At 45.7% G+C, this 23,873-nt stretch overlaps 1 protein-coding gene across 1 annotated transcript in view; it reads left to right on the top strand.

The window, feature by feature from the left end:
- The window catches only part of LOC127003882 (mucin-2-like), a 30,629-nt gene extending 10,530 nt beyond the window's left edge, over nucleotides 1–20,099 (top strand). The window contains exons 2-6 of the mRNA XM_050870988.1: nucleotides 7,444–7,528; nucleotides 10,841–13,282; nucleotides 13,706–14,306; nucleotides 18,673–18,861; nucleotides 19,906–20,099. Of these exons, the coding sequence (XP_050726945.1) occupies nucleotides 11,693–13,282; nucleotides 13,706–14,306; nucleotides 18,673–18,861; nucleotides 19,906–20,099 (2,574 nt within the window). The 5' untranslated portion in view covers nucleotides 7,444–7,528; nucleotides 10,841–11,692. The remainder of the gene's footprint in view (nucleotides 1–7,443; nucleotides 7,529–10,840; nucleotides 13,283–13,705; nucleotides 14,307–18,672; nucleotides 18,862–19,905) is intronic.
- Nucleotides 20,100–23,873: the final 3,774 nt, after the last annotated feature.

Raw genomic sequence — 23,873 nt, forward strand, 5'->3', positions numbered from 1 at the left:
GATGAAGCAGTGGCAGGTGTCATTGGGCCAGCAGATGATGATGAAGCAGTGGCAGGTGTCATTGGGCCAGCAGATGATGAAGCAGTGGCAGGTGTCATTGGGCCAGCAGATGATGAAGCAGTGGGTGGTGTCATTGGGCCAACAGATGATGAAGCAGTGGCAGGTGTCATTGGGCCAGCAGATGATGAAGCAGTGGCTGGTGTCATTGGGCCAGCAGATGATGAAGCAGTGGCAGGTGTCATTGGGCCAGCAGATGATGAAGCAGTGGCAGGTGTCATTGGGCCAGCAGATGATGAAGCAGTGGCTGGTGTCATTGGGCCAGCAGATGTTGAAGCAGTGGCAGGTGTCATTGGGCCAGCAGATGATGAAGCAGTGGCTGTTGCCGGAGCAGCTGATGGTATCTTTTCCACAAGTAATGAACAATGTGCTGGGATGGTCTCCAGCAATACAGCAGCGGGGCTGACAAAAAGCGTCATGTAGTCATGATTAATGCATGTAACTTAACCCATTAACTGCGGATTTACTACAAGAAAACATCACCAAACTTCAGAAATGGAACAAAAAGTGGCTGCTACAATTCAGTGAAGAAAATGTAGTCCTACACCTTGGGAGGGGATATCCAGCATACCAATACCACATGGGAAACACTCCACTATCCACCGCAGAGGCAGAGAAAGACCTGGGACTATTATGTTACCAGGCTACCAGTGAAAGCCAAATCCATGCCAATCGTAGCGGATGGGTTAAATAAATACGTAGTTGAAGAAAAAGGGTCTTGAAGGTGAAATATTACTTATTAACAGAAATATTCCACTATTTGTTACTGGTTGTAAAATAATTGACTGATAAAGGTGTGTATCTACAAAGAATATGAATTTAAGAGTGATTAATAAATTGTTTTAATAAGAATATAAAAGTTTTTGCCAAAAACATACAGGCCAGTCAATATTTCACTGCTGCTTGACTGCTGCTGCTGTCCTATCCCTAGCACATCATGTCAATGCTGAATGGCTCTGGTGCCCCTTCAAATACATGAGACGAGCAGCCTATGATGTCATACACCAGTTTATCTACCACAGTTAATGTCATAGTTAGGCAGGCGCCTGCGTATCTGTGGTGCCACACGTGTGGGGCACTCAGGTGCTGGGGGAAATGTCATTGTTATGAAGGGGCAGGGGTAAACCAGTGTATGCTGTGAGGCCTTGGTGTGGAAGTTCCCTGTCTGAACTGTGCAGCTAATCCCCCATACAGTGAGGGCCTTTTTTACTCCCTCAGGGGCTGTGCAGCTGAGAGAGTGGTGTACATGAGTGTGAGTGTGTGAGTAAGTGTGTGCCTGTCTTGGCTAAAACCCTTCACTGGGGGAAGATAGCCGAGGTATTTAGATAGATTGATAGTCATTGACAGATGAACATTAAAAAATTTCTATATCAAATATGCAGTTCACTGCTATGAACTTATTAACTTTAAGCTGAAATAAAGGCATTGTGGACAGCATAGCTGCATTCTGTGAGCACATAAAAGACTAGCTAATATAAGTTTTACATTTAAAGACATAACAACTAAAAAAAATTACCAGTCTGCCGCTGCTCATTCTTGCACTTGGCAATGCAAGGCTTTGATTTTTGTTGTACATTGTACCAACGCCTCTCACAGTCATCCTGCGTACGGGTCCACTCCCAGGGAAGGCACTGTCAGGGTATAAATGTGAAGCAAGTTTCTTAATCGTTTCACTATGGCATGCTTTTTATTTCCCATACCTTCTCCAATAACATTTAATACATGCTGTGATGGAAAGCTAAATCAGTACCGGTATTTTATTTACATGCATCATAAAACATTAACTTTTTAGTTGTTATGAACATGGCCATAAATACTACTTTTCATTACCTACTTTTCTAAAATGCTTTTCTCTAAGTAGGAGGATATTACACAATACTGCTATACAAAAAAATTCAAAGCATTAACCTTAATTCCATTCTTTTGAGTACTTCTAACCTAACATTATATCACCAGAAACAGTTTGACCAATGCTATCAAAATAATATTTTAATCTTACTTTACCATTCTCATCAAATCTACCTATTCCGATATAGTCTTAACATAAAATACTTGTAAAAGTGTTGAGAGCCTGGCATGCCCAACCCACCCACCCCCCAAAAAAAATCTAAATAAGGAATAAATAAAATAACAGGTAAATATGACTTGACTCTCTTATACTAACCCCCTTTCCACCCTAACAAACTTGGGGACCTACCATGTTAGGTTAGGACGTGTTTGGTAGGACATGTTTAGCAGGAGTTGGTTTAGTTATGTTAGATTGTTGAGGGAGTGGGGGTTGCAGCAGAAATGGTCATGATGATGCTATTCACGTGGAGCAGTAGGAAAAAGTATGTTCTGTTTGGAAACTCTGTGGTTGTGTTTGTATACAAAAATACCCATTTGACGAGGTTAGGTTAGTTTGCAAGTTACTTGTATCATGGATATGTGAATATGTAACAAAAAAATAAAAGCGTTAACCTTAATTTCATTATCTTGAGTACATTCCAATCTAACATTATATCACCATAATCTGTTTGACCAATGCTATAAATATACTATTTTAATCTTACTTTACCATTCTCACAAAACCTACCTATTCCCATATAGTCTTGACATAAAGTACTTGTAAAAGTGTCCATAGTCTGGCATGCCGACCTGAGAGGTGTCTTGATAACTCCTCGAACCTCTTTCTTCTCAATTTCTGCAACATTCGTGGTCTTCGCTCTAATTTTCATTCTGTGGAACATCATCTCTCCTCCTCTAAACCTCACCTTCTCTTCCTTACCGAAACACAGGTTTCTGAGGCTACTGACAGCAACCTTTACTCTGTTCCCTCCTACTATCTCTATCCTAAATTTCAATCCAAAGCTGGATGTTGCGCTTACGTGTGCAACGACATCACTTGCTCTCGTGCCCACAACCTTGACTCTTCTGAATTTTCCACCATCTGGTTAAGACTTCACTGTCATTCTATTACTAAATACATCTGTGCTGTTTATCTCTCACCTAACTCTACCAACTATGTAAAATTCTTTGACTATTTGAATTCTAAAGTGGAGCACATCTTGACCCACTCTCCCTTCGCTGAAATCTCCATCCTAGGAGATTTCAATGTTCACCACCAGCTTTGGCTTTCATCCTCTTTCACTGACCATCCTGGTGAACAAGCCTACAACTTTGCTATCCTCAACGACCTAGAGCAGTTGGTCCAGCACCCTACACGTATTCCCGACCGTCTTGGAGGCCGGCCCAACATTCTAGACTTCTTCCTTACCTCAAACCCTTCTGCTTATTCTGTCAAACTGTTCTCTCCGTTGGGCTCCTCCGATCACAACCTTATTTCTGCATCCTGTCCTATCGCTCCTGTACACCCTCTGGACCCACCGAAGAGGCAATGCTTCTGGCATTTTGCTTCAGCTTGGTGGGACGACCTGAGGATGTACTTTTCCATTCCGTGGAATGATTATTGCTTCAGGGATAGAGACCCTCTGTAATGCTCAGCGGCATCACAGAGGTGATTATCTCTCTGGAATGGAGGCATACATTCCTCGTTCTTTCTCTACTCCTCACGATAAAAAGCCTTGGTTTAATCACGCTTGTTCTCGTGCTGTCAATGATAGAGAGGTAGCTCACAAAAGGTACCAGAGCCTTCAAACTAATGCTAATTATGAACTTTACATTTCTGCCCGAAATCGTGCCAAATCTATTCTCCGACTAACCAAAAATTCTTTCATTAATAGAAAATGCCAAAACCTTGCTTTCTCTAACTCTTCCCGTGACTTCTGGCATCTCGCCAAAACATCTCCTCAACTTCACTTCTTCATCTTTCCTTCCACTCCTCAGTCCTGACGGCAACACTGCCGTCTCATCTAGCTCTAAGGCTGAACTCTTCGCACAGACTTTCTCTTAAAACTCCACTCTGGACGATTCTGGGCATATTCGTCCTACTCATCCGCCCCTCTGACGCCTTTATGCCTGTTATAAAGATTCTTCAAAATGATGTTGTCTATGCCCTCTCTGGCCTCAATCCTCAGAAGGCTTATGGACCTGATGGAGTGCCTCCTATTGGCCTTAACACGTGTGCCTCCGTGCTGTCACCCTGCCTGGTCAAACTCTTTCGCCTCTGCCTGTCAACATCTACCTTTCCTTCTTGCTGGAAGTATGCCTTCATACAGCCTGTGCCTAAGAAGGGTGACCGCTCCAATCCCTCAAACTACCGTCCTATAGCTTTACTTTCTTGTCTATCTAAAGCTTTTGAATCAATCCTTAACCGGAAGATTCAAAAGCACCTTTCCACTTCTGACCTTCTATCTGATCGCCAGTATGGGTTCCATGAGGCGTTCTACTGGTGATCTCCGAGCCTTCTTAACTGACTCTTGGTCATCCTCTCTTAGCCGTTTCGGTGAAACTTTTGCTATTGCGCTGGACATATCAAAAGCTTTTGATAGGGTCTGGCACAAATCTTTGCTTTCTAAACTACCCTCCTACGGTTTCTATCCTTCTCTCTGTACCTTTATCTCCAGTTTCCTTTCTGACCGTTCTATTTCTGCTGTGGTAGACGGTAACTGTTCTTCCCCTAAACCTATTAACAGTGGTGTCCCACAGGGTTCTGTCCTATCTCCCACTCTTTTTCTGTTGTTCATTGATGATCTTCTTTCCAAAACGAACTGTCCTATCCATTCCTACGCCAATGATTCCACTCTGCATTACTCAACTTCTTTTAATAGAAGACCCACCCTTCAGGAACTTAACGACTCAAGGCTGGAGGCTGCAGAACGCTTAGCCTCAGACCTTACTATTATTTCCGATTGGGGCAAGAAGAACCTGGTGTCCTTCAACGCCTCAAAAACACAGTTTCTCCACCTATCCACTCGACACAATCTTCCAAACAACTATCCCCTATTCTTTGACAACACCCAGCTATCACCTTCCTCAACACTAAACATCCTCGGTCTATCCTTAACTCAAAATCTCAACTGGAAACTTCATATCTCATCTCTTACTAAATCAGCTTCCTCGAGGCTGGGCGTTCTGTACCGTCTCCGCCAGTTCTTCTCCCCTGCACAGTTGCTGTCCATATACAGGGGCCTTGTCTGCCCTCGTATGGAGTATGCATCTCATGTGTAGGGGGGGTCCACTCACACAGCTCTCCTTGACAGAGTGGAATCAAAGGCTCTTCGTCTCATCAGCTCTCCTCCTCATACTGATAGTCTTCTACCTCTCAAATTCCGCCGCCATGTTGCCTCTCTTTCTATCTACTATCGATATTTTCACGCTGACTGCTCTTCTGAACTTGCTAACTGCATGCCTCCCCCCCTCCCACGGCCCCCCTGCACAAGACTTTCTACTCATGCTCATCCCTATACTGTCCAAACTCATTATGCAAGAGTTAACCAGCATCTTAACTCTTTCATCCCTCACGCTGGTTAACTCTGGAACAATCTTCCTTCATCTGTATTTCCTCCTGCCAATGACTTGAACTCTTTCAAGAGGAGAGTATCAGGACATCTCTCCTCTCGTATTTGACCTTGCTTTTGGTATGTTCTGTTTGGAAGGTCAGTGGTTATGTTATTATGCAAAAAATACCCAATTGATTAGGTTAGGTTAGTTTGTAAGCCGATTGAACCATGAATATATGATTACTAACCTTGTTACAGCTTCTGCCACTTCAGTCCACGCTCTCTTCTTATCCTCAGGGGTGATACTCTTCCCATAACACCCTCTGATTATACGTATTTTTTCATGAATTTGATGTAAGAAGACCGTTTCATCTGGTGACCAATTAAACTTACTCCTTTTCTGCGCTGGTTCTCCGGCCCGTAGATGTGCTCATTGGGGCAGACGACATGGTTATGGTGCAGTAATCTCAGCAATGCAAGTTGTGACGCAGGCGGGGAGATAAGGGTATTGACGAGTGACAAAGTAAAAGCAGCCTTTGAGGCTGCTTCTATCTGCCACAAAACTCAATATTTTCTTGTGTTTGCCATTTATTATGTTTTTGTTGTACATTTATACAAGTTTTCTTTATTTTTCTTTTGAAACATATACTTAATTCATGTCGGATGTTTACGTTTTGCACGGAGGAGTCCTTAGCAATGAGCCCGCCATAAAGAAGAAGAAGAAGAAGATAATAGTAGCCAGGATTTGCTAATACTTACACTCAAAGTTGACGAGGATAGCTTTTACTCTTAATGAATTGAAACTATTAACTTTGATTGTAACTTTAAGGGTAAAAGTTAATAGGTCGTGAGGATACAGGCCCTGGCTTCTTGTATCTCACAATTTATGCATTTCTTCTCAGCCATGGTGCACTCCTGTCATTTATGATTGCCAGCACATTTGAAACAATTTGGGGCGTCTCCATTGGTCTTGGCAGTACAGTTGGCCTCAAGATGGCCATATCTTTGACAGTGATAGCATATAATTGCATGGTATCTGTCTCTCACTGTGTATATTCCCCATTATAATTTTAGCTTGTCGTGATTCTTGTGTTCATGGTACAGAGGAAGGGTCACACTACCACCAGGGTCATAAAACTACCCCTGGAAATGCCCACAACTCGTACGAAAGCCTTGTCAAATGTGTGTTTCTCAGGTTCACGGCACAGAGGAAGGGTCTCACTACCACCAGGGTCATAAAACTACCCCTGGAAATGCCCACAACTCCTACGAGAGCCTTGTCAAATGTGTGTTTCTTAGGTTCATGGTACAGAGGAAGGGTCACACTACCACCAGGGTCATAAAACTGCCCCTGGAAATGCACACAACTCCTACGAAAGCCTTGTCAAATGTGTGTTTCTTAGGTTCACGGTACAGAGGAAGGGTCACACTACCACCAGGATCATAAAACTACCCCTGGAAATGCACACAACTCCTACGAAAGCCTTGTCAAATATGTGTTTCTCAGGTTCATGGTACAGAGGAAGGGTCACACTACCACCAGGGTCATAAAACTGCCCCTGGAAATGCACACAACTCCTACGAAAGCCTTGTCAAATGTGTGTTTCTTTAGGTTCATGGTACAGAGGAAGGGTCACACTACCACCAGGGTCATAAAACTGCCCCTGGAAATGCCCGCAACTCCTATGAAAGCCTTGTCAAATGTATGTTTCTTAGGTTCATGGTACAGAGGAAGGGTCACACTACAAAGTGATTGTGGAAGCTGCCCTTAGGTTGGTATTCTTAAACGCTTCCGCTTCTCACATCAACTACTTCCAAAGGCCAGAAAGGAGATCAACTGAATTTTAATGAGTGTTTTTGTAGGTTCATGGCACAGAAGAAGGGTCAAACTACCCCTGGAAATGCCCCAAATCTCCTTCGAAAGCCTTGTCAAATATCTGTTTAGTCTTGATTTGCTTGCTTCCCATAGCCGGGATGTGTCCACTAAACTATGCTATTTTTGCAGATAGTCTTCCTAACCTCGCACTGAAGGACCCAACACCTCTACCCGGCCCTGATGCTGCAGCTCTTGACGCTTCAGAACAGTCCATGTAAGTGTCCTCAGCTTGTAAGTGATTTAGGGAGCGGCCACACTGCACGCGGCTTGCTGGGAGGGTAGAGGGTAGCGGGACACCTAGCGGGTCAGAGGCAAGAACAACCACATGTTATCTGATAGGAGTGGCCATAAAAGACGCGGGTAGCAGGTAAGCTTGGAGGGAACCCGCTACCCGCATCCTGTATGGCAACTCCTATTAGATAATGTGTTTGTTTGTTTGTTTGTTTGTTTGTTTGTTTTTTACAACAAAGGAGGCAGCTCAAGGGCACACAAAAAGGAAACTATAATAAAAAAATTAAAAAAGCCCGCTACTCGCTGCTCCTAAAAAAGAATCCAAAGAGGTGGCCGAAAGACAGGTCAATTTTGGGAGGAGAGGTGTCCTGATACCCTCCTCTTGAAAGAGTTCAAGTCGTAGGCAGGAGGAAATACAGATGAAGGAAGATTGTTCCAGAGTTTACCAGCGTGAGGGATGAAAGAGTGAAGATGCTGGTTAACTCTTGCATAAGGGGTTTGGATAGTATAGGGATGAGCATGAATAGAAAGTCGTGTGCAGCGGGGCCGCGGGAGGGGGGGAGGCATGCAGTTAGCAAGTTCAGAAGGGCAGTCAGCTTGGAAATATCGATAGAAGATAGAAAGAGAGGCAACATTGCGGCGGAATTTAAGAGGTAGAAGACTATCAGTAGGAGGAGGAGAGCTGATGAGACGAAGAGCCTTAGCCTCCACTCTGTCCAGAAGAGCTGTGTGAGTGGAGCCCCCACACACGTGAGATGCATACTCCATACGAGGGTGGACAAGGCCCCTGTATATGGATAGCAACTGCGCAGGGGAGGAGAACTGGTGGAGATGATACAGAACGCCCAACCTCGAGGAAGGTGATTTAGCGAGAGAGGAGATATGAAGTTTCCAGTTGAGATTTTGAGTTAAGGATAGACCGAGGATGTTTAGTGTTGAAGACGGTGACAGCTGAGTGTTGTCGAAGAATAGGGGATAGGTGTTTGGAAGATTGTGTCGAGTTGATAGGTGGAAAAATTGGGTTTTTGAGGCATTGAAGGACACAAGGTTCCTTCTGCCCCAATCGGAAATGATAGCAAGGTCTGAGGTTAAGCGTTCTGCAGCCTCCAGTCTTGAGTCATATACTTCCTGTTGGGATGGTCTTCTATTGAAAGAAGTTGAATAATGCAGAGTGGAATTATCGGAGTATGAGTGGACAGGACAGTTTGTTATGGAAAGAAGATCATTGACGAATAACAGGAAGAGAGTGGGTGATAGGACAGAGCCCTGTGGAACACCACTGTTGATAGGTCTAGGGGAAGAACAGTGACCGTCTACCACCGCAGAGATAGAACGGCCAGAAAAGAAACTGGAGATAAAGGAACAGAGAGAGGGATAGAATCCGAAAGAGGGCAGTTTAGAAAGCAAAGACTTGTGCCAGACTCTATCGAAGGCTTTCAATGTGTCTAGCGCAACAGAGAAAGTTTCACTGAAACGGCTAAGAGAGGATGACCAAGAGTCAGTTAAGAGAGCAAGGAGATCACCAGTAGAACGCCCCATGCGGAATCCATACCAGCAATTTCAGCAAACTCCGCCTTCATTCTCTGCTGCTCCCCCCGGTTTAAAGGGAAGCCCCATGAACCGCCTCATATTCTCTTGTGTCACGAGAGCATCCACGGTCTGGGTGATGATTCTGCTGACTGTGGCCCGGGAAACTCCAAAGTCATCTGCGCTGCACTGCTGCATTTTAACGGTGGTGAGGTATCGCAGAGTCAACGCCACTTTCAGCTCCGCTGTGACCGCTAGGCTCCTCTCAGTCCTGTTGCTAATCACTTGTCGCACCAAGTCAGTGACAAACAACAGGCCAGCACGATCCACCCTGTACCTCTTCTTGAACTCGGTGTCCCTTCTCGGGCGAAAATTCCTCGGTCGGTGCTGGCGGGGTTGTTCATGGGCTGCCATGTTTACAGTCTGACACTTGGGATCTTCCATGGGAGTGCTTGGGAGACCCCGCACGGCATCCCAAGGCAGCGAGAGAGATAGGCAGAGTTCCAAGCCTTGGGAGCTTTCGTGAAACATGCCCAAGGTTTCTTGCATGCTTGGAACTCCTTGAGCACACTTCCAAGGACTTGGGAACTTTGATGAAACCCACCCCTGTCCAATCACCCACTCTCTTCCTGTTATTCATCAATGATCTTCTTTCCATAACAAACTGTCCTGTCCACTCATACGCTGATGACTCTACTCTGCATTATTCAACTTCTTTCAACAGAAGACCATCACAACAGGAATTGCATGACTCCAGGCTGGAGGCTGCAGAACACTTAACCTCAGACCTTCCTATCATTTCCAATTGGGGCAGAAGGAACCTTGTGTCCTTCAATGCCTCAAAAACTCAATTTCTCCACCTATCAACTCGACACAATCTTCCAAACACCTATCCCCTATTCTTCGGCAACACTCAGCTGTCACTGTCTTCAACACTAAACATCCTCGGTCTATCCTTAACTTAAAATCTCAACTGGAAACTTCACATCTCCTCTCTCGCTAAATCAGCTTCCTCGAGGTTGGGCGTTCTGTATCATCTCCGCCAGTTCTTCTCCCCCGCGCAGTTGCTATCCATATACAGGGGCTTTGTCCACCCTCGTATGGAGTATGCATCTCACGTGTGTGGGGGCTCCACTCACACAGCTCTTCTGGACAGAGTGGAGTCTAAGGCTCTTCGTCTCATCAGCTCTCCTCCTCCTACTGATAGTCTTCTACCTCTTAAATTCCATCGCGATGTTGCCTCTCTTTCTATCTTCTATCGATATTTCCACGCTGACTGCTCTTCTGAACTTGCTAACTGCATGCCTCCCCCCCTCCCACGGCCCTGCTGCACGTGACTTTCTACTCATGCTCATCCCTATACTGTCCAAACCCCTTATGCAAGAGTTAACCAGCATCTTCACTCTTTCATCCCTCACGCTGGTAAACTCTGGAACAATCTTCCTTCATCTTTATTTCCCCCTGCCTACGACTTGAACTCTTTCAAGAGGAGGGTATCAGGACACCTCTCCTCCCGAAATTGACCTATCTTTCGGCCACCTCTTTGGATTATTTTTTGGGAGCAGCGAGTAGCGGGCTTTTTTTTTATTGTTTCCTTTTTTGTGTGCCCTTGAGCTGCCTCCTTTGTTGTAAAAAAATATATATTTACCGGTTTCTGAGCCGTAGCTATTGCCAAAAAACACCAATAATTAACCATTTTAACACTAACTAAATATGAAGGCAGTTATTGGGGTCGGAAATCGGCATTCATATTTTCGTCATTTTTCAGAGGTTGTCGGCACGTCCACTAAAACCACATATGCAGTATTCACCCACAAGAGGAGGAGGATAAGGGAGAGATTGCAGCCGTCATCACCGTCAAAATCAACGGCATCATCTCCAATCTCATCACCACAACTGAAGCATTAACTCTACTGCCATCACCACCACTGCTGCTACTGTCCCCAAGCATATATACACAGTCATCAGAGTCATTTTTCATAGATTTTCGTAGGTTTTTGTGTACATCAATTTTTCAACATATGACAGCTAGAAAGATGTATATATCGTCATCACAATTGAAGCCTTAACCCTGCTGTCATCACCACCATTCCTGCTACTTCTGTTCCTAGCCAGTGTCACCAATACTCCCTCTGCGGCCAAGCAACACCAGGGGCCTTACTACTAAACATTTCGTTGTCCAAGAACACGTATTTAACAAGGCTTTCATAGGAGTTTGGGACATTTCCAGAAGTAGTTTTATGGCCCTGGTGGTAGTGTGACCCTTCCTCAGTGCTGCGAACCTAAAGAAACATATACTTAACAAGGCTTTCATAGGAGTTTGGGACATTTCCAGGAGTAGTTTTATGGCCCTGGTGGTAGTGTGACCCTTCCTCAGTGCTGCGAACCTAAAGAAACAAATATTTAACAAGGCTTTCATAGGAGTTTGGGACATTTCCAGGGGTAGTTTTATGGCCCTGGTGGTAGTGTGACCCTTCCTCTGTGCCGTGAACCTAAAGAAACACTCACTAGAACCCGACTGACCCTCTCTTTGACCGTTAGAAATAGGTCATGTGAGAAGCCAATATCGACCCAGAAGTCCACCACCACCTGTCCCATTGCAGACTGTCCCACCCTTAACATGATTCCCTCAGCCCCAGTGCAGCAAATATCCATCAATTCCAGTTCCTCCACCACCACCACCACCACCACTACCACCACCACCGCCCTAAATCACCAGAATGCTACCACTACCACCACTGCCCTAAATCACCAGCATACCATCACCAGTACCACTCCACCAGTACTCCAGAATCTCACCACCACCTCCACCACTGCCCTAAATCACCAGCATACCATCACAAGTACCACTCCACTAGTACTCCAGAATCTCACCACCACCTCCACCACTGCCCAAAATCACCAGCATACCATCACCAGTACCACTCCACCAGTACTCCAGAATCTCAACACCACCACCACCACTGCCCTAAGTCACCAGAATCCCATCACCAGTACCATTCCACCAATACACCAAAATACCACCACTGCCCTAAATCACCAGACTACCATCACAAGTACCACTCCACCAATCCGCCAGAATGTAAACACGACCACCACCACCAGGTCTAGAGTGTGTAGGGGTCACTCCAGAAAAACCTGCTTGATATGCCCAGTCAGACATCAGAGTTCTGCCGCTAACAACACTCCCACTACCACCAATACCAACCCTCGGCCGTACACGCAAACCACCACAGTGAACCACAGGAATAACACTCAGCCGTACATGCGGGTTGCCATTCCGCTGACTAGTCCAGAGCACCAGTCAACTCATCCAAAAAGACAGTCTGTTACTACCACTACCAACAACAACAACAATGACAACAGCAGCAATACTCCGCTGTCCCAAGAAAAGATTATGGGTGGAAAACAAGCCCCACTCAATTTGACAGGAAAACAACCCCCACTCAGTTTGACAGGAAAACAACCTCCACTCAATTTGACAGGAAAACAACCTCCACTCAATTTGACAGGAAAACAACCTCCACTCAATTTGACAGGAAAACAACCTCCACTCAATTTGACAGGAAAACAACCTCCACTCAATTTGACAGGAAAACCTCCACTCAATTTGACAGAAAAACAACCTCCGCTCAACTTGACAAGCCTCCCATCTCCACCCCCACAGAAGATTACGAGCGGAAAACAACCTCCACTCACTTTGACAGGAAAACACCCTCCGCTCAACGTTACCACCCTCCCATCATCACCCCCAGAGAAGATTACGAGCGGAAAACAACCTCCACTCAATTTGACAGGAAAACAACCTCCGCTCAACTTGACAAGCCTCCCATCTCCACCCCCACAGAAGATTACGAGCGGAAAACAACCTCCGCTCAACTTGACAAGCCTCCCATCTTCACCCCCAGAGAAGATTACGAGCGGAAAACAACCTCCCCTCAACTTGACAAGCCTCCCATCTTCACCCCCACAGAAGATTACGAGCGGAAAACAACCTCCCCTCAACTTGACAAGCCTCCCATCTTCACCCCCACAGAAGATTACGAGCGGAAAACAACCTCCACTCAACTTGACCGCTCTCCCATCTCCACCCCCGACGGAGACTATCTGTGCCAACAACTGTATCCCTCATCGGCACTTTCATCTGAACCGCACGCCACCACAGACTCAACCCACATCATCGGTGCTGCAACCCTCACCACCTAAACCAGTAACGCAACCGACTTCTGTGTCACCAAAGCAACCTGTCTCTCTCAGTTCGTGTACGCCACAACCACCATCATCAACACCATTATCACATGTTACCACCACCACCATGCCACAAACTACCACCTCAAATTCAACGCTGCCTACCAATACTACCAGCTCAAACTCAAGCCTGTCTACCAGCACCACCACCTCAAACTCAAGACTCCCTACCACTACCAGCGCACCCTCAAGACTCCCTACCACTACCAGTTCAAACTCAACCTTGCCTACCACCACCAAGCCCTATACCTTCATAATCCACTCGGGGCTGTTCACCACCACAACGCCCTGCTTCCACAGGCCGACACGATCAGGCGTCACACCCACCACAACCAAACCACAGCAGATACCCCCTCGCCACACCCACCATCACCCCCCCTCACAGTCCACCCCGCCCTTTTCTAACACCAAAGCTATTAAAGATCAGATCATAAAGAGATATCCACCACCAAAGGCCAGTAGCTCTAGTATTGGAGGGAATGTGGTTAAGGAAGGAAATTTGACTTCTGATGATCAACAACATGGTGCTATTTCCCGGCCTTCTGAGCCTCAAAGTTCTCCTATTTCTCGGCCTTCTGAGCTTCAAAGTTCTCCTATTTCTCGGCCTTCTGAGCTTCAAAGTTCTCCTATTTCTCGGCCTTCTGAGCTTCAAAGTTCTCCTATTTCTCGGCCTTCTGAGCTTCAAAGTTCTCCTATTTCTCGGCCTTCTGAGCTTCAAAGTTCTCCTATTTCTCGGCCTTCTGAGCTTCAAAGTTCTCCTATTTCTCGGCCTTCTGAGCCTTCTAGTTCTCCTATTTCTCGGCCTTCTGAGCTTCAAAGTTCTCCTATTTCTCGGCCTTCTGAGCCTCAAAGTTCTCCTATTTCTCGGCCTTCTGAGCTTCAAAGTTCTCCTATTTCTCGGCCTTCTGAGCTTCAAAGTTCTCCTATTTCTCGGCCTTCTGAGCCTCAAAGTTCTCCTGCTTCTACTTCTGACAGCTTGCCTGCTTGTCCTGATCTGTCATCTGCTTCTGTGAATATTGCTTCACCTGCTTTGCTAACCTCACTAGTAATGCCTCTTCTAAAATTACCATTTCAACCTCCAAAAAGCATTGATAAATCCAGCGTTCTCTTACCTAATGCTCACCCTCCTCTTCCTCCTCCTCCTCCACGTCATTCATCAGGAGATAAGTCACCCTTAAAGATGTCCAAGAAAACAGTCAGTCAACCAGTCAACAGTCAGGAGTCCCCACTATCACCACCAGGCCACACTCCACTCCACCCAAAACCACCACCACCAAAACCAGCGATCTCGCGGCAACCGATTCGTGTGTCACCGTACCCTGAAGTCTTGCCAAGGGGAACGAGCCCACCACAACCACCACCACCACCACCACCACCACCACCACCACCACAACCGTCAGTGGGCAAGGAAGGGCTGTGTCGGATCTCTCTCCCGACTCTCAAGAAATATATCCTGAAACAAAAGGAACTCCAGAAAAAACAACAACAGCTGTTACCACCACCACCACCACCACCTACATCATCACCACCACAACCATATATCCTGAAACAAAAGGAACTACAACAACAACCACCACCATTACCACCTCCAGCCCCATCACTCACCCTCCACCAAGTCTTCTGTGGTGGTGAGACTCGGCGGAAAGATGGAAACGAAGTGGAGGTTTTGAAAGAGAAAGGAGCGGAAGTGAGACCAGGTTGTGATGACATAGTGGTGAAGTTCAGTGACACAGGAAAGGTCAAAACTAGTAATGAGGTCATGGGATTGAAAAAGAAAAACAAGGAAATGAAAGGAAGCGACAATTCTCCGGCACTTGGCGAGGGAAGCAAAATGAACACAAAAAACAATGCCGGGTGTAACGACGTGAAGTTGCCAGAGGAAGCGGAGATCGGGGACAGGATTGACGATAACCCGGGGAAAGGAACGGAGATTGAAAATGGTGACCAGGTAGCATTGAGGCAGAAGAAAACGGAGATCGGACACAGGACTGACGATGACCCGGAGACATTGACGGAGAAAGGAGCGGAGGTGGAGTTGAGGGAGAAGAAAAGGGAGGAGGAGGAGGAGGAGGAGAAGAGGAAGAGTGAGGGTGATGAGAGCAAGGAAGAAGGAGGAATGGAAGTTACGGAAAAGGAGGAGGAGGAGAAAAGGAAGGAAGAAGAGCAGATGGGAGATAAAAGCGAGGAAAATGAGGAAGAAAAGAAGAAGAAGGAAAGGAAAATGAGTGAAATGGACGATCAGGTTGAAAATGAGAAGGCACAGGAGAGCGGAAAGGCAAAACAAAACCCGGATTGCAACGCTAGTTCTACCAATTCTACCGTGAACAAACACTCGCTCCGGGGGATAAGAATTAATAGAAAGGAGAGAGACCCGGAAAGTGAGACGGAACGCTCTACAAGCAATCCATCGACCAAAACCCCAATGTCGCTGAGAATGATACGAAGAGAAACGAAGGAGGTTGGTGATTCAAAGAGTAGCGGAACGTCACTCCGGAGCCTGAAAATGCAGTTCTTCAAATCGGTGATTGAGGAGAGAATCCGCAAGAAACAGAGGCAGAAGACGGAGATGTTGGAGAGAAACAGGGAAATTAAGGAGAAGGAGAAGATGCTGATTCAGATGATGAGGCGCAGGGAGGAGATTTTGAATTTGGAGAAGAGGAGGAGAGAGGAGGAGGAGGAGGAGGCGAAGGAGGAAAGACAATCTCGTCATAGCTTCGTTTTGGACCATACGAAAATAAGGAAGAATAGGGAGATGGAGGAAATGAAGAAGAAGAGAATGGAGAAAGAAGAGGAAGAGAAGAAGAGGAAGGAGAAAGAAGAGGAAGAGAGGAGGAAGAAGAAGGGAGAAGAGGAGGAGACAAAGAAAGAGGAGGAGAAGAGGAAGAAGAAGGGAGAAGAGGAGGAGACAAAGAAAGAGGAGGAGAAGAGGAAGAAGAAGGGAGAAGAGGAGACCAAGAAAGAGGAAGAGAAGAGGAAGAAGGGAGAAGAGGAGGAGAGAAAGAAAGAGGAAGAGAGGAGGAAGAAGAAGGGAGAAGAGGAGGAGACAAAGAAAGGGGAAGAGAAGAGGAAGAAGAAGGGAGAAGAGGAGGAGAGAAAGAAAGAGCTGAAGAGGAAGAAGAAGGAGAAGAGGAGGAGAGCAGAAATAAAGAGGAAGAGAGGAAGAGGAAGAAGGGAGACGAGGAGGAGAGCAGAAAGAAAGAGGAAGAGAGGAGGAAGAAGAAGGAAGAGGAGGAGGAGAGCAGAAAGAAAGAGGAAGAGAGAAGAGGAAGAATAAGGGAGAAGAGGAGGAGAGCAGAAAGAAAGAGGGAGAGAGGAAGAGGAAGAAGAAGGAAGAGGAGGAGGAGAGCAGAAAGAAAGAGGAAGAGAGGAAGAGGAAGAAGAAGGAAGAGGAGGAGGAGAGAAAGAAAGAGGAAGAGAGGAGGAAGAAGAAGGAAGAGGAGGAGGAGAGCAGAAAGAAAGAGGAAGAGAGGAAGAGGAAGAAGAAGGAAGAGGAGGAGAGCAGAAAGAAAGAGGAAGAGAGGAAGAGGAAGAAGAAGGAAGAGGAGGAGGAGAGCAGAAAGAAAGAGGAAGAGAGGAAGAGGAAGAAGAAGGAAGAGGAGGAGGAGAGCAGAAAGAAAGAGGAAGAGAGGAAGAGGAAGAAGAAGGAAGAGGAGGAGAGCAGAAAGAAAGAGGAAGAGAGGAAGAGGAGGAAGAAGAAACAGGAAGAGGAAGAGAGCAGAAAGAAAGAGGAGGAGGAGGAGAAGAAGAGGAAGCAAAAGGAAGACAAGGAGGAGGAGAAGAAGAAGAGGAAGCAAAAGGAAGAAGAGGAAAGAAAAAGGAAGAAAGCAACAGAAGAGAAGAGGAAGCAAGAGGAGGAGGAGGAGAGAGGAACTTATAACAGAGAGAAAGCAGACGAGAAAATAACCAAAAAAACGCAACTGGAAAAAGAACAACAACAGGAAACAAGGAAAAAAACATTGCCGGCCCAGGAAGAGGAACTCACCACCATCACCACCACCACCACCACCACCACCACACCACCGCAGAAGAAGAAGAGCCTCATAGAAGTACCAACTGACCTTCAGGATGAGGAAATAGAGGACTACATTGATAACCTCCTCAAGGAATTGGGGTTGACGTTCCCAAACCGAAAACTTAGAGAAAATAGAGAGAGAGAGAGAAAGCGAGCGGAGGGTGAGGCGGAGAACCAAGTGGGTGCGAGGAACGGGATTTTGAGACCAGAAGAGAGTAGAGTGAGTGAGGAGAGACACTGTAGAGAGAGTGAAAACGCCGGGAAATTGAGCGAGTGGAACGGAACACCAAGTAATAGTGACATTAGAGCGAGCAACATCGGAGAAAATGGTGAAGCGGAAATTGACTTTTTCGACTCGGATGAAGGCGAGACAAGAGCGGAGATGGTGGCGGATTTAAAGTGTTCAGGTGTCGAAGGGTGTGAGTGTACCAGCTGCCATCTGCCTTTTGTTATCGCTGAGTGTTACACCCTCACCCAGGACTCCTTCGGACGACTAACGGAGGACAAGGAGGAGGAGGAGGAGGAGGAGGAGGTGTCCGAGGAGACCGATGGCTTGTCTTGCGACCGCCTTGTTGATGGGGTGGCGTCAAAAGGAGGAAGAAGAAGAGGAAGACAGGAAGATATTGAAGGAAGAGATGGAAGGTCAAACAGTGGGAGACTTGTCAGACGGAAGATTGCGGAAGAAACGGTAAATGAGCAACAGAAAAGACCAACAGGGAGTGGAAGAAAAGTGGAAGACATTGAGGAAAGACAACTTGAAGGTGGAAGAGATGGAAGGTCTAACAGTGGGAGACTTGTCAGACGGAAGATTGCGGAAGAAACAGCAAAAGAACAACAGAAAAGGCCAACAGGAAGATTAAGAAGAGTGGAAGATATTGAGGAACGAAAACTTGAAGGAAGAGAAGAAGGGAAAAGAGATGGAAGATTTGTAAGACGGAAGATTGTGGAAGAAACAGCGAAGGAAGAACAGAAAAGGCCAACAGGAAGATTAAGAAGAGTGGAAGATATTGAGGAACGAAAACTTGAAGGAAGAGGAGAAGGGCAAAGAGATGTAAGGTCTAAAAATGGGAGATTTGTGAGACGGAAGATTGCGGAAGAAACAGCGAAGGAAGAACAGAAAAGTCCAACAGGGAAAGGAAGAAGGAAATCAAGGAGAGAAACAGTAGTAAAACAGCAAGATAGCAACAGCGGCGACAGCAAAAGTTGTACGACCAAATCACAACTGCACTGTTTCGTATGTGACTGTAGCACTGCTGAAGAATCCGAAGAAAACAACAGCAAAAACAGAAGGAAAATAAGGTCACACGACAATCTCAGGTCCCATTTGTACTTCGGTTCAGTCTCCTGCGAATTCTGTAACCAATCCATCGTCAACTGTCATGAACTTAAGTCTCTGTACAGCTACGCCTTCGAGCTACGGACCTGCCAGACTAGCCCGACCCACCGCCATCTCTTCTCCTACTGGTCGACGGACCCCTACCACTACCTGACCTCCAACCTGACCCGTGACCTGCTCATACGGCAGTTCTGTGAGAAAGCAACAACTCCGCTAAGCAAGAGGGAGGTTGGGGTCGCCGTGATCAAGTATTTACGATCGTTGAATAAGCTGAACTCTGATATGCCCTGGAAAAACGCGATTGATTTGTGTTGGCATTCTATCATTGAGACGGGTTTACTAGAGGAGGAAGAAGTGGAGAATGGACAGGTGGAGGAAGTGGAGATTATGGAAAACGAAGAAAATGAATCACAACAGGAAAAGAATAGCGGAAGAACGGAAGTGTCTTGGGAGCAAATGAACCAACTTGTGGCAGTGAAGGAAAGTGAAGGAAAGAAAGAAAAGATTGAGGAAAACAACAAGAAGAGAAAGAGAGTGGATGGCTGTGGAAGAAAGAGGCAAAGGTTGAGTGAGGAAGAGGAAGAGGAAGACAAGGAAAGGAATGAAAAGAGAGAAATTGAAGAGGATGGGGAAGAATCACACCAAGACCGGGCCAAGAGAAAACACACCAAGTCTTTTTGTGTCGATAAGAAAGATGAAACGAGCAAGAGAAAAACGGATCCATTCAACCCCAGCGATCGCAACCAAAGCAAAGACAACAGCAGGGATCACCAAGCTAGTCAAACCCAACCTAACCACAGCAAACCCATTCAACCTAACCTAACCCAACCTAACCATAGCAAACCCATTCAACCTAACCTAACCCAACCTAGTCCAACCCAACCTAACCACAGCAAACCCATTCAACCTAACCTAACCCAACCTAGTCCAACCCAACCTAACCTAACCCAACCTAGTCTAACCCAACCTAGCCGAACCCAACTTAGTCTAACCCAACCTAACCTAACCCAACCTAACCATAGCAAGCCCAACCAACCTAACCTAACCAAACCTAGTCTAACCCAACCTAGCCTAACCCAACCTAACCTAACCCAATCTAACCTAACCCAACCTAGTCCAACCCCACCTAACCACAGCATACCCAATCAACCTAACCTAAGAAACATCAACCAAACCCAACCTAAGCAAACTCAGCCTTCCACAAGCAAAGATCACATTACAATCAACACTCCCCCAGATGGCCATTTCCTCCTCATTCGATTCCCCGCTCAGCCCTGCCCTGAGGAATGCCCCGAGTGCTTTACCCCTATGTGCCCCTCTCGCTGTGTCTATTCCACCCTCAACGGCCTCGTCACCTACCGATGTCCGGACTGTGGGCTCATCGTCTACTTTGTGACGGAAAATTGTGAAGTGGTGTTTTTGTCGTCATGAGAAAGTGTTTTGGGGGATAAGAAATGTTGGAGAGGGAGAAGAAGAAGAGGACTGCGATCTCAATGTCTATTTTGTGACAGAAAATCATGAAATGGTGTTTTTGTCGTCATGAGGAAGTGTTTTTGTGGATAAGAAATGCTGGAAAGGGAGAAGAAGAAGAGGACTGCGATCTCAATGTCTATTTTGTGACGGAAAATCATGAAGTGGTGTTTTTGTCGTCATGAGGAAGTGTTTTTGGGGATAAGAAATGTTGGAAAGGGAGAAGAAGAAGAGGACTGCGATCTCAATGTCTATTTTGTGACGGAAAATCATGAAGTGGTGTTTTTGTTGTCATGAGGAAGTGTTTTGGGGGATAAGAAATGTTGGAGAGGGAGAAGAAGAAGAGGACTGCGATCTCAATGTCTATTTTGTGACGGAAAATCATGAAGTGGTGTTTTTGTCGTCATGAGGAAGTGTTTTTGTGGATAAGAAATGCTGGAAAGGGAGAAGAAGAAGAGGACTGCGATCTCAATGTCTATTTTGTGACGGAAAATCATGAAGTGGTGTTTTTGTTGTCATGAGGAAGTGTTTTGGGGGATAAGAAATGTTGGAGAGGGAGAAGAAGAAGAGGACTGCGATCTCAATGTCTATTTTGTGACGGAAAATCATGAAGTAGTGTTTTTGTTGTCATGAGAAAGTGTTTTTGTGGATAAGAAATGTTGGGAAGGGAGAAGAAGAAGAGGACTGCGATCTCAATGTCTATTTTGTGACGGAAAATCATGAAGTGGTGTTTTTGTCGTCATGAGGAAGTGTTTTTGTGGATAAGAAATGTTGGAGAGGGAGAAGAAGAAGAGGACTGCGATCTCAATGTCTATTTTGTGACGGAAAATCATGAAGTGGTGTTTTTGTTGTCATGAGGAAGTGTTTTGGGGGATAAGAAATGTTGGAGAGGGAGAAGAAGAAGAGGACTGCGATCTCAATGTCTATTTTGTGACGGAAAATCATGAAGTGGTGTTTTTGTCGTCATGAGAAAGTGTTTTTGTGGATAAGAAATGTTGGAGAGGGAGAAGAAGAAGAGGACTGCGATCTCAATGTCTATTTTGTGACGGAAAATCATGAAGTGGTGTTTTTGTCGTCATGAGAAAGTGTTTTTGTGGATAAGAAATGCTGGAAAGGGAGAAGAAGAAGAGGACTACGATCTCAATGTCTATTTTGTGACGGAAAATCATGAAGTGGTGTTTTTGTCGTCATGAGGAAGTGTTTTTGTGGATAAGAAATGCTGGAAAGGGAGAAGAAAAAGAGGAGAGGAACAGTGATAGGAAGAAAAGGAGTTAAGGGAAGGGAGAAGGAAGCAAACAAGATGAGCTGCCTCTGACAATGGGGTATGTTAACTTGGTGGTAGCAGCGGGAATCATGTTTCTTAATGGTCCCTCTAAGCGAGAAAAATGAGAAAAAAATCACCACTCACACAAACCATTCCATAATACATATCAAAGCATTTGTGATCAGATTATGTATCATCTATTTTGGGGGTTTATATCATGGCACAAATTTGGCCCGTCGCTGCTACACGGTGAAGCCACAAATTTGGCCCGTCGCTGCTGCACGGTAAAGCCACAAATTTGGCCTGTCGCTGCTACACAGTAAAGCCACAAATTTGGCCTGTCGCTGCTACACAGTAAAGCCACAAATTTGGCCTGTCGCTGCTACACGGTAAAGCCACAAATTTGGCCCGTCACTGCTACCGGGTTAACTGATGGCCTTCTAAACTTAAATGTATGTTATATTTGCATAAACCAAACTGAAGTAATGGTTGTAACCCAGTAGAATTTGGGCGGACTGAGGACCTTGGCATGGTGGTTAGGGTGTGTGGTGGTGTGGGGTGCTACACAGTTCCTTTGATGTTCCTTCTCGCTCCCTCTCCCTTCCCCGAGAAGTTAGCCGTTCGACCCTTCTTGCCTTCTGTAGCTTTGCCGTTCCTCCACTTTCTTCCATCCCGGCCCATTGGTCAGAGTGTGCATGGGGCAGGGTGCGGTGCTTAGCTACCCCCTTCCACTTCTTCCGTTGGGGGTGAGGACATGTTGAGCTTGTGGCGTCGTGGAGAGATAAAGTGAGAACATTTGCCAAAGCAGGATGGAGTGCACCGACGTTAGGCAAAGGTGGAAAATGTTGGGAAAGACCTTAACAGTTTGCGGCGTTGTGGAGAGATGAAGTGAGGACATTTGCCAAAGCAGGATGGAGTGCACCGATGTTAGACAGAGGTGGAAAATATTGGGAAAGACTTTAATAATCCTGCAACAAACTAGTAAATCGCTCCAGTTTTGAATGTGTGCAAATTTTCGTGTAAGCACCTCCCACAGTGATCAAAATGGATGAGTATTGTTACTATTATTTTTATTATTATTATTATTATTATTGTAAATACTATCATTATGTAACCTAAATTATTATGGAATTTGAATCTCATTTATTTTTAACCCGGTAGCAGCAGGGATCATGTTTCTTAATGGTACCCCCAAGCGAGAAAAATGAGAAAAAAATCACCCCTCACACAAACCATTCCATAATATATATCAAAGCACTTGTGATCAGATTATGTATCATCTTTTGGGGGGGTTATATCATGGCACAAATTTGGCCCGTCGCTGCTACACGGTAAAGCCACAAATTTGGCCCATCGCTGCTACACGGTAAAGCCACAAATTTGGCCCGTCGCTGCTACACGGTAAAGCCACAAATTTGGCCCGTCGCTGCTACACGGTTAAAGTCTTCATTCTGTACAAAGATGTCTGTATGCTGTCATGTGTATATATATAATTAACTTTCCTACTGTTATTTTTAGTGTCATATGGTAAATGATGGAGTTTGCATTTTCATTTTTATAATAAGACCCTTCGTGAGTGTTCTATAGCTTCTAAAAAACAGTGGCTTTATAAATGCTCATAGGTTCTAAGGCCGCTTCCAGAGTCACTTTATTTGTTTTGATCGTTACCAATGGCGGCGATCGACGCTATAGTTTTCCACGTGAAACTGGCCTATGGGGTAATGGCGGCTGCAGAGGAAGCGAGAGGTGTTGGGAGTGTGTGGCAAGGTGCAGGGCTAGGCTAACCCCACAGCCGCCACTGGTCTATGGGGTAGTGGCGGCCGCAGAGGAAGCGAGAGGTGTTGGGAGTGTGTGGCAAGGTGCGGGGCTAGGCTAACCCCGCAGCCGCCACTACCCCATCGGCCAGTTTTACGTGGAAATACTATAGTGGCAATAACAGCCATTGGTAACGATCAAAACAAACAAAATGACTGTGAAAGCGGCCCTAAATAACAGTGACAATTGAAGTGTCTCTCAGGATTTATTATGAAGATTTTGAATGGGTGATATTTTCAATGAACAAGATATTTTTCACACTTGTTTCATAAAAATAAAAATAAATGTATTAACATGGTGATTGCTTGTCATCATCTATTTTTATTGAACAATCATGAGGAATCATCAGAAAATAATGGGTTTTTTATTGAATTTTCCTCTTGATTTCAATATGGTCCTTTGCTTGCTGTTTTCTGTTCTGGTAGGGGCTTCGTGGTGCAGTGGTTAGCATACTCGGCTCACAACCAAGAGAGCCCGGGTTCAATTCCCAGGCGGAGTTGAAAAATTTGGGCGGCTTTTCTGATACCCTACACCCCTGTCCACCCACCAGTGAATGGATACCAGGTATTAATTGGGGGTTGTGTCCCATCTTCTGGGGTCTGTTCCCTTCTCCTATAATTCCTTCCCCTTCTGTCTCTCTCCAGCATATGACCACA

This window comes from Eriocheir sinensis, chromosome 26, assembly GCF_024679095.1.
Source record: "Eriocheir sinensis breed Jianghai 21 chromosome 26, ASM2467909v1, whole genome shotgun sequence".
NCBI lineage: Eukaryota > Metazoa > Arthropoda > Malacostraca > Decapoda > Varunidae > Eriocheir > Eriocheir sinensis.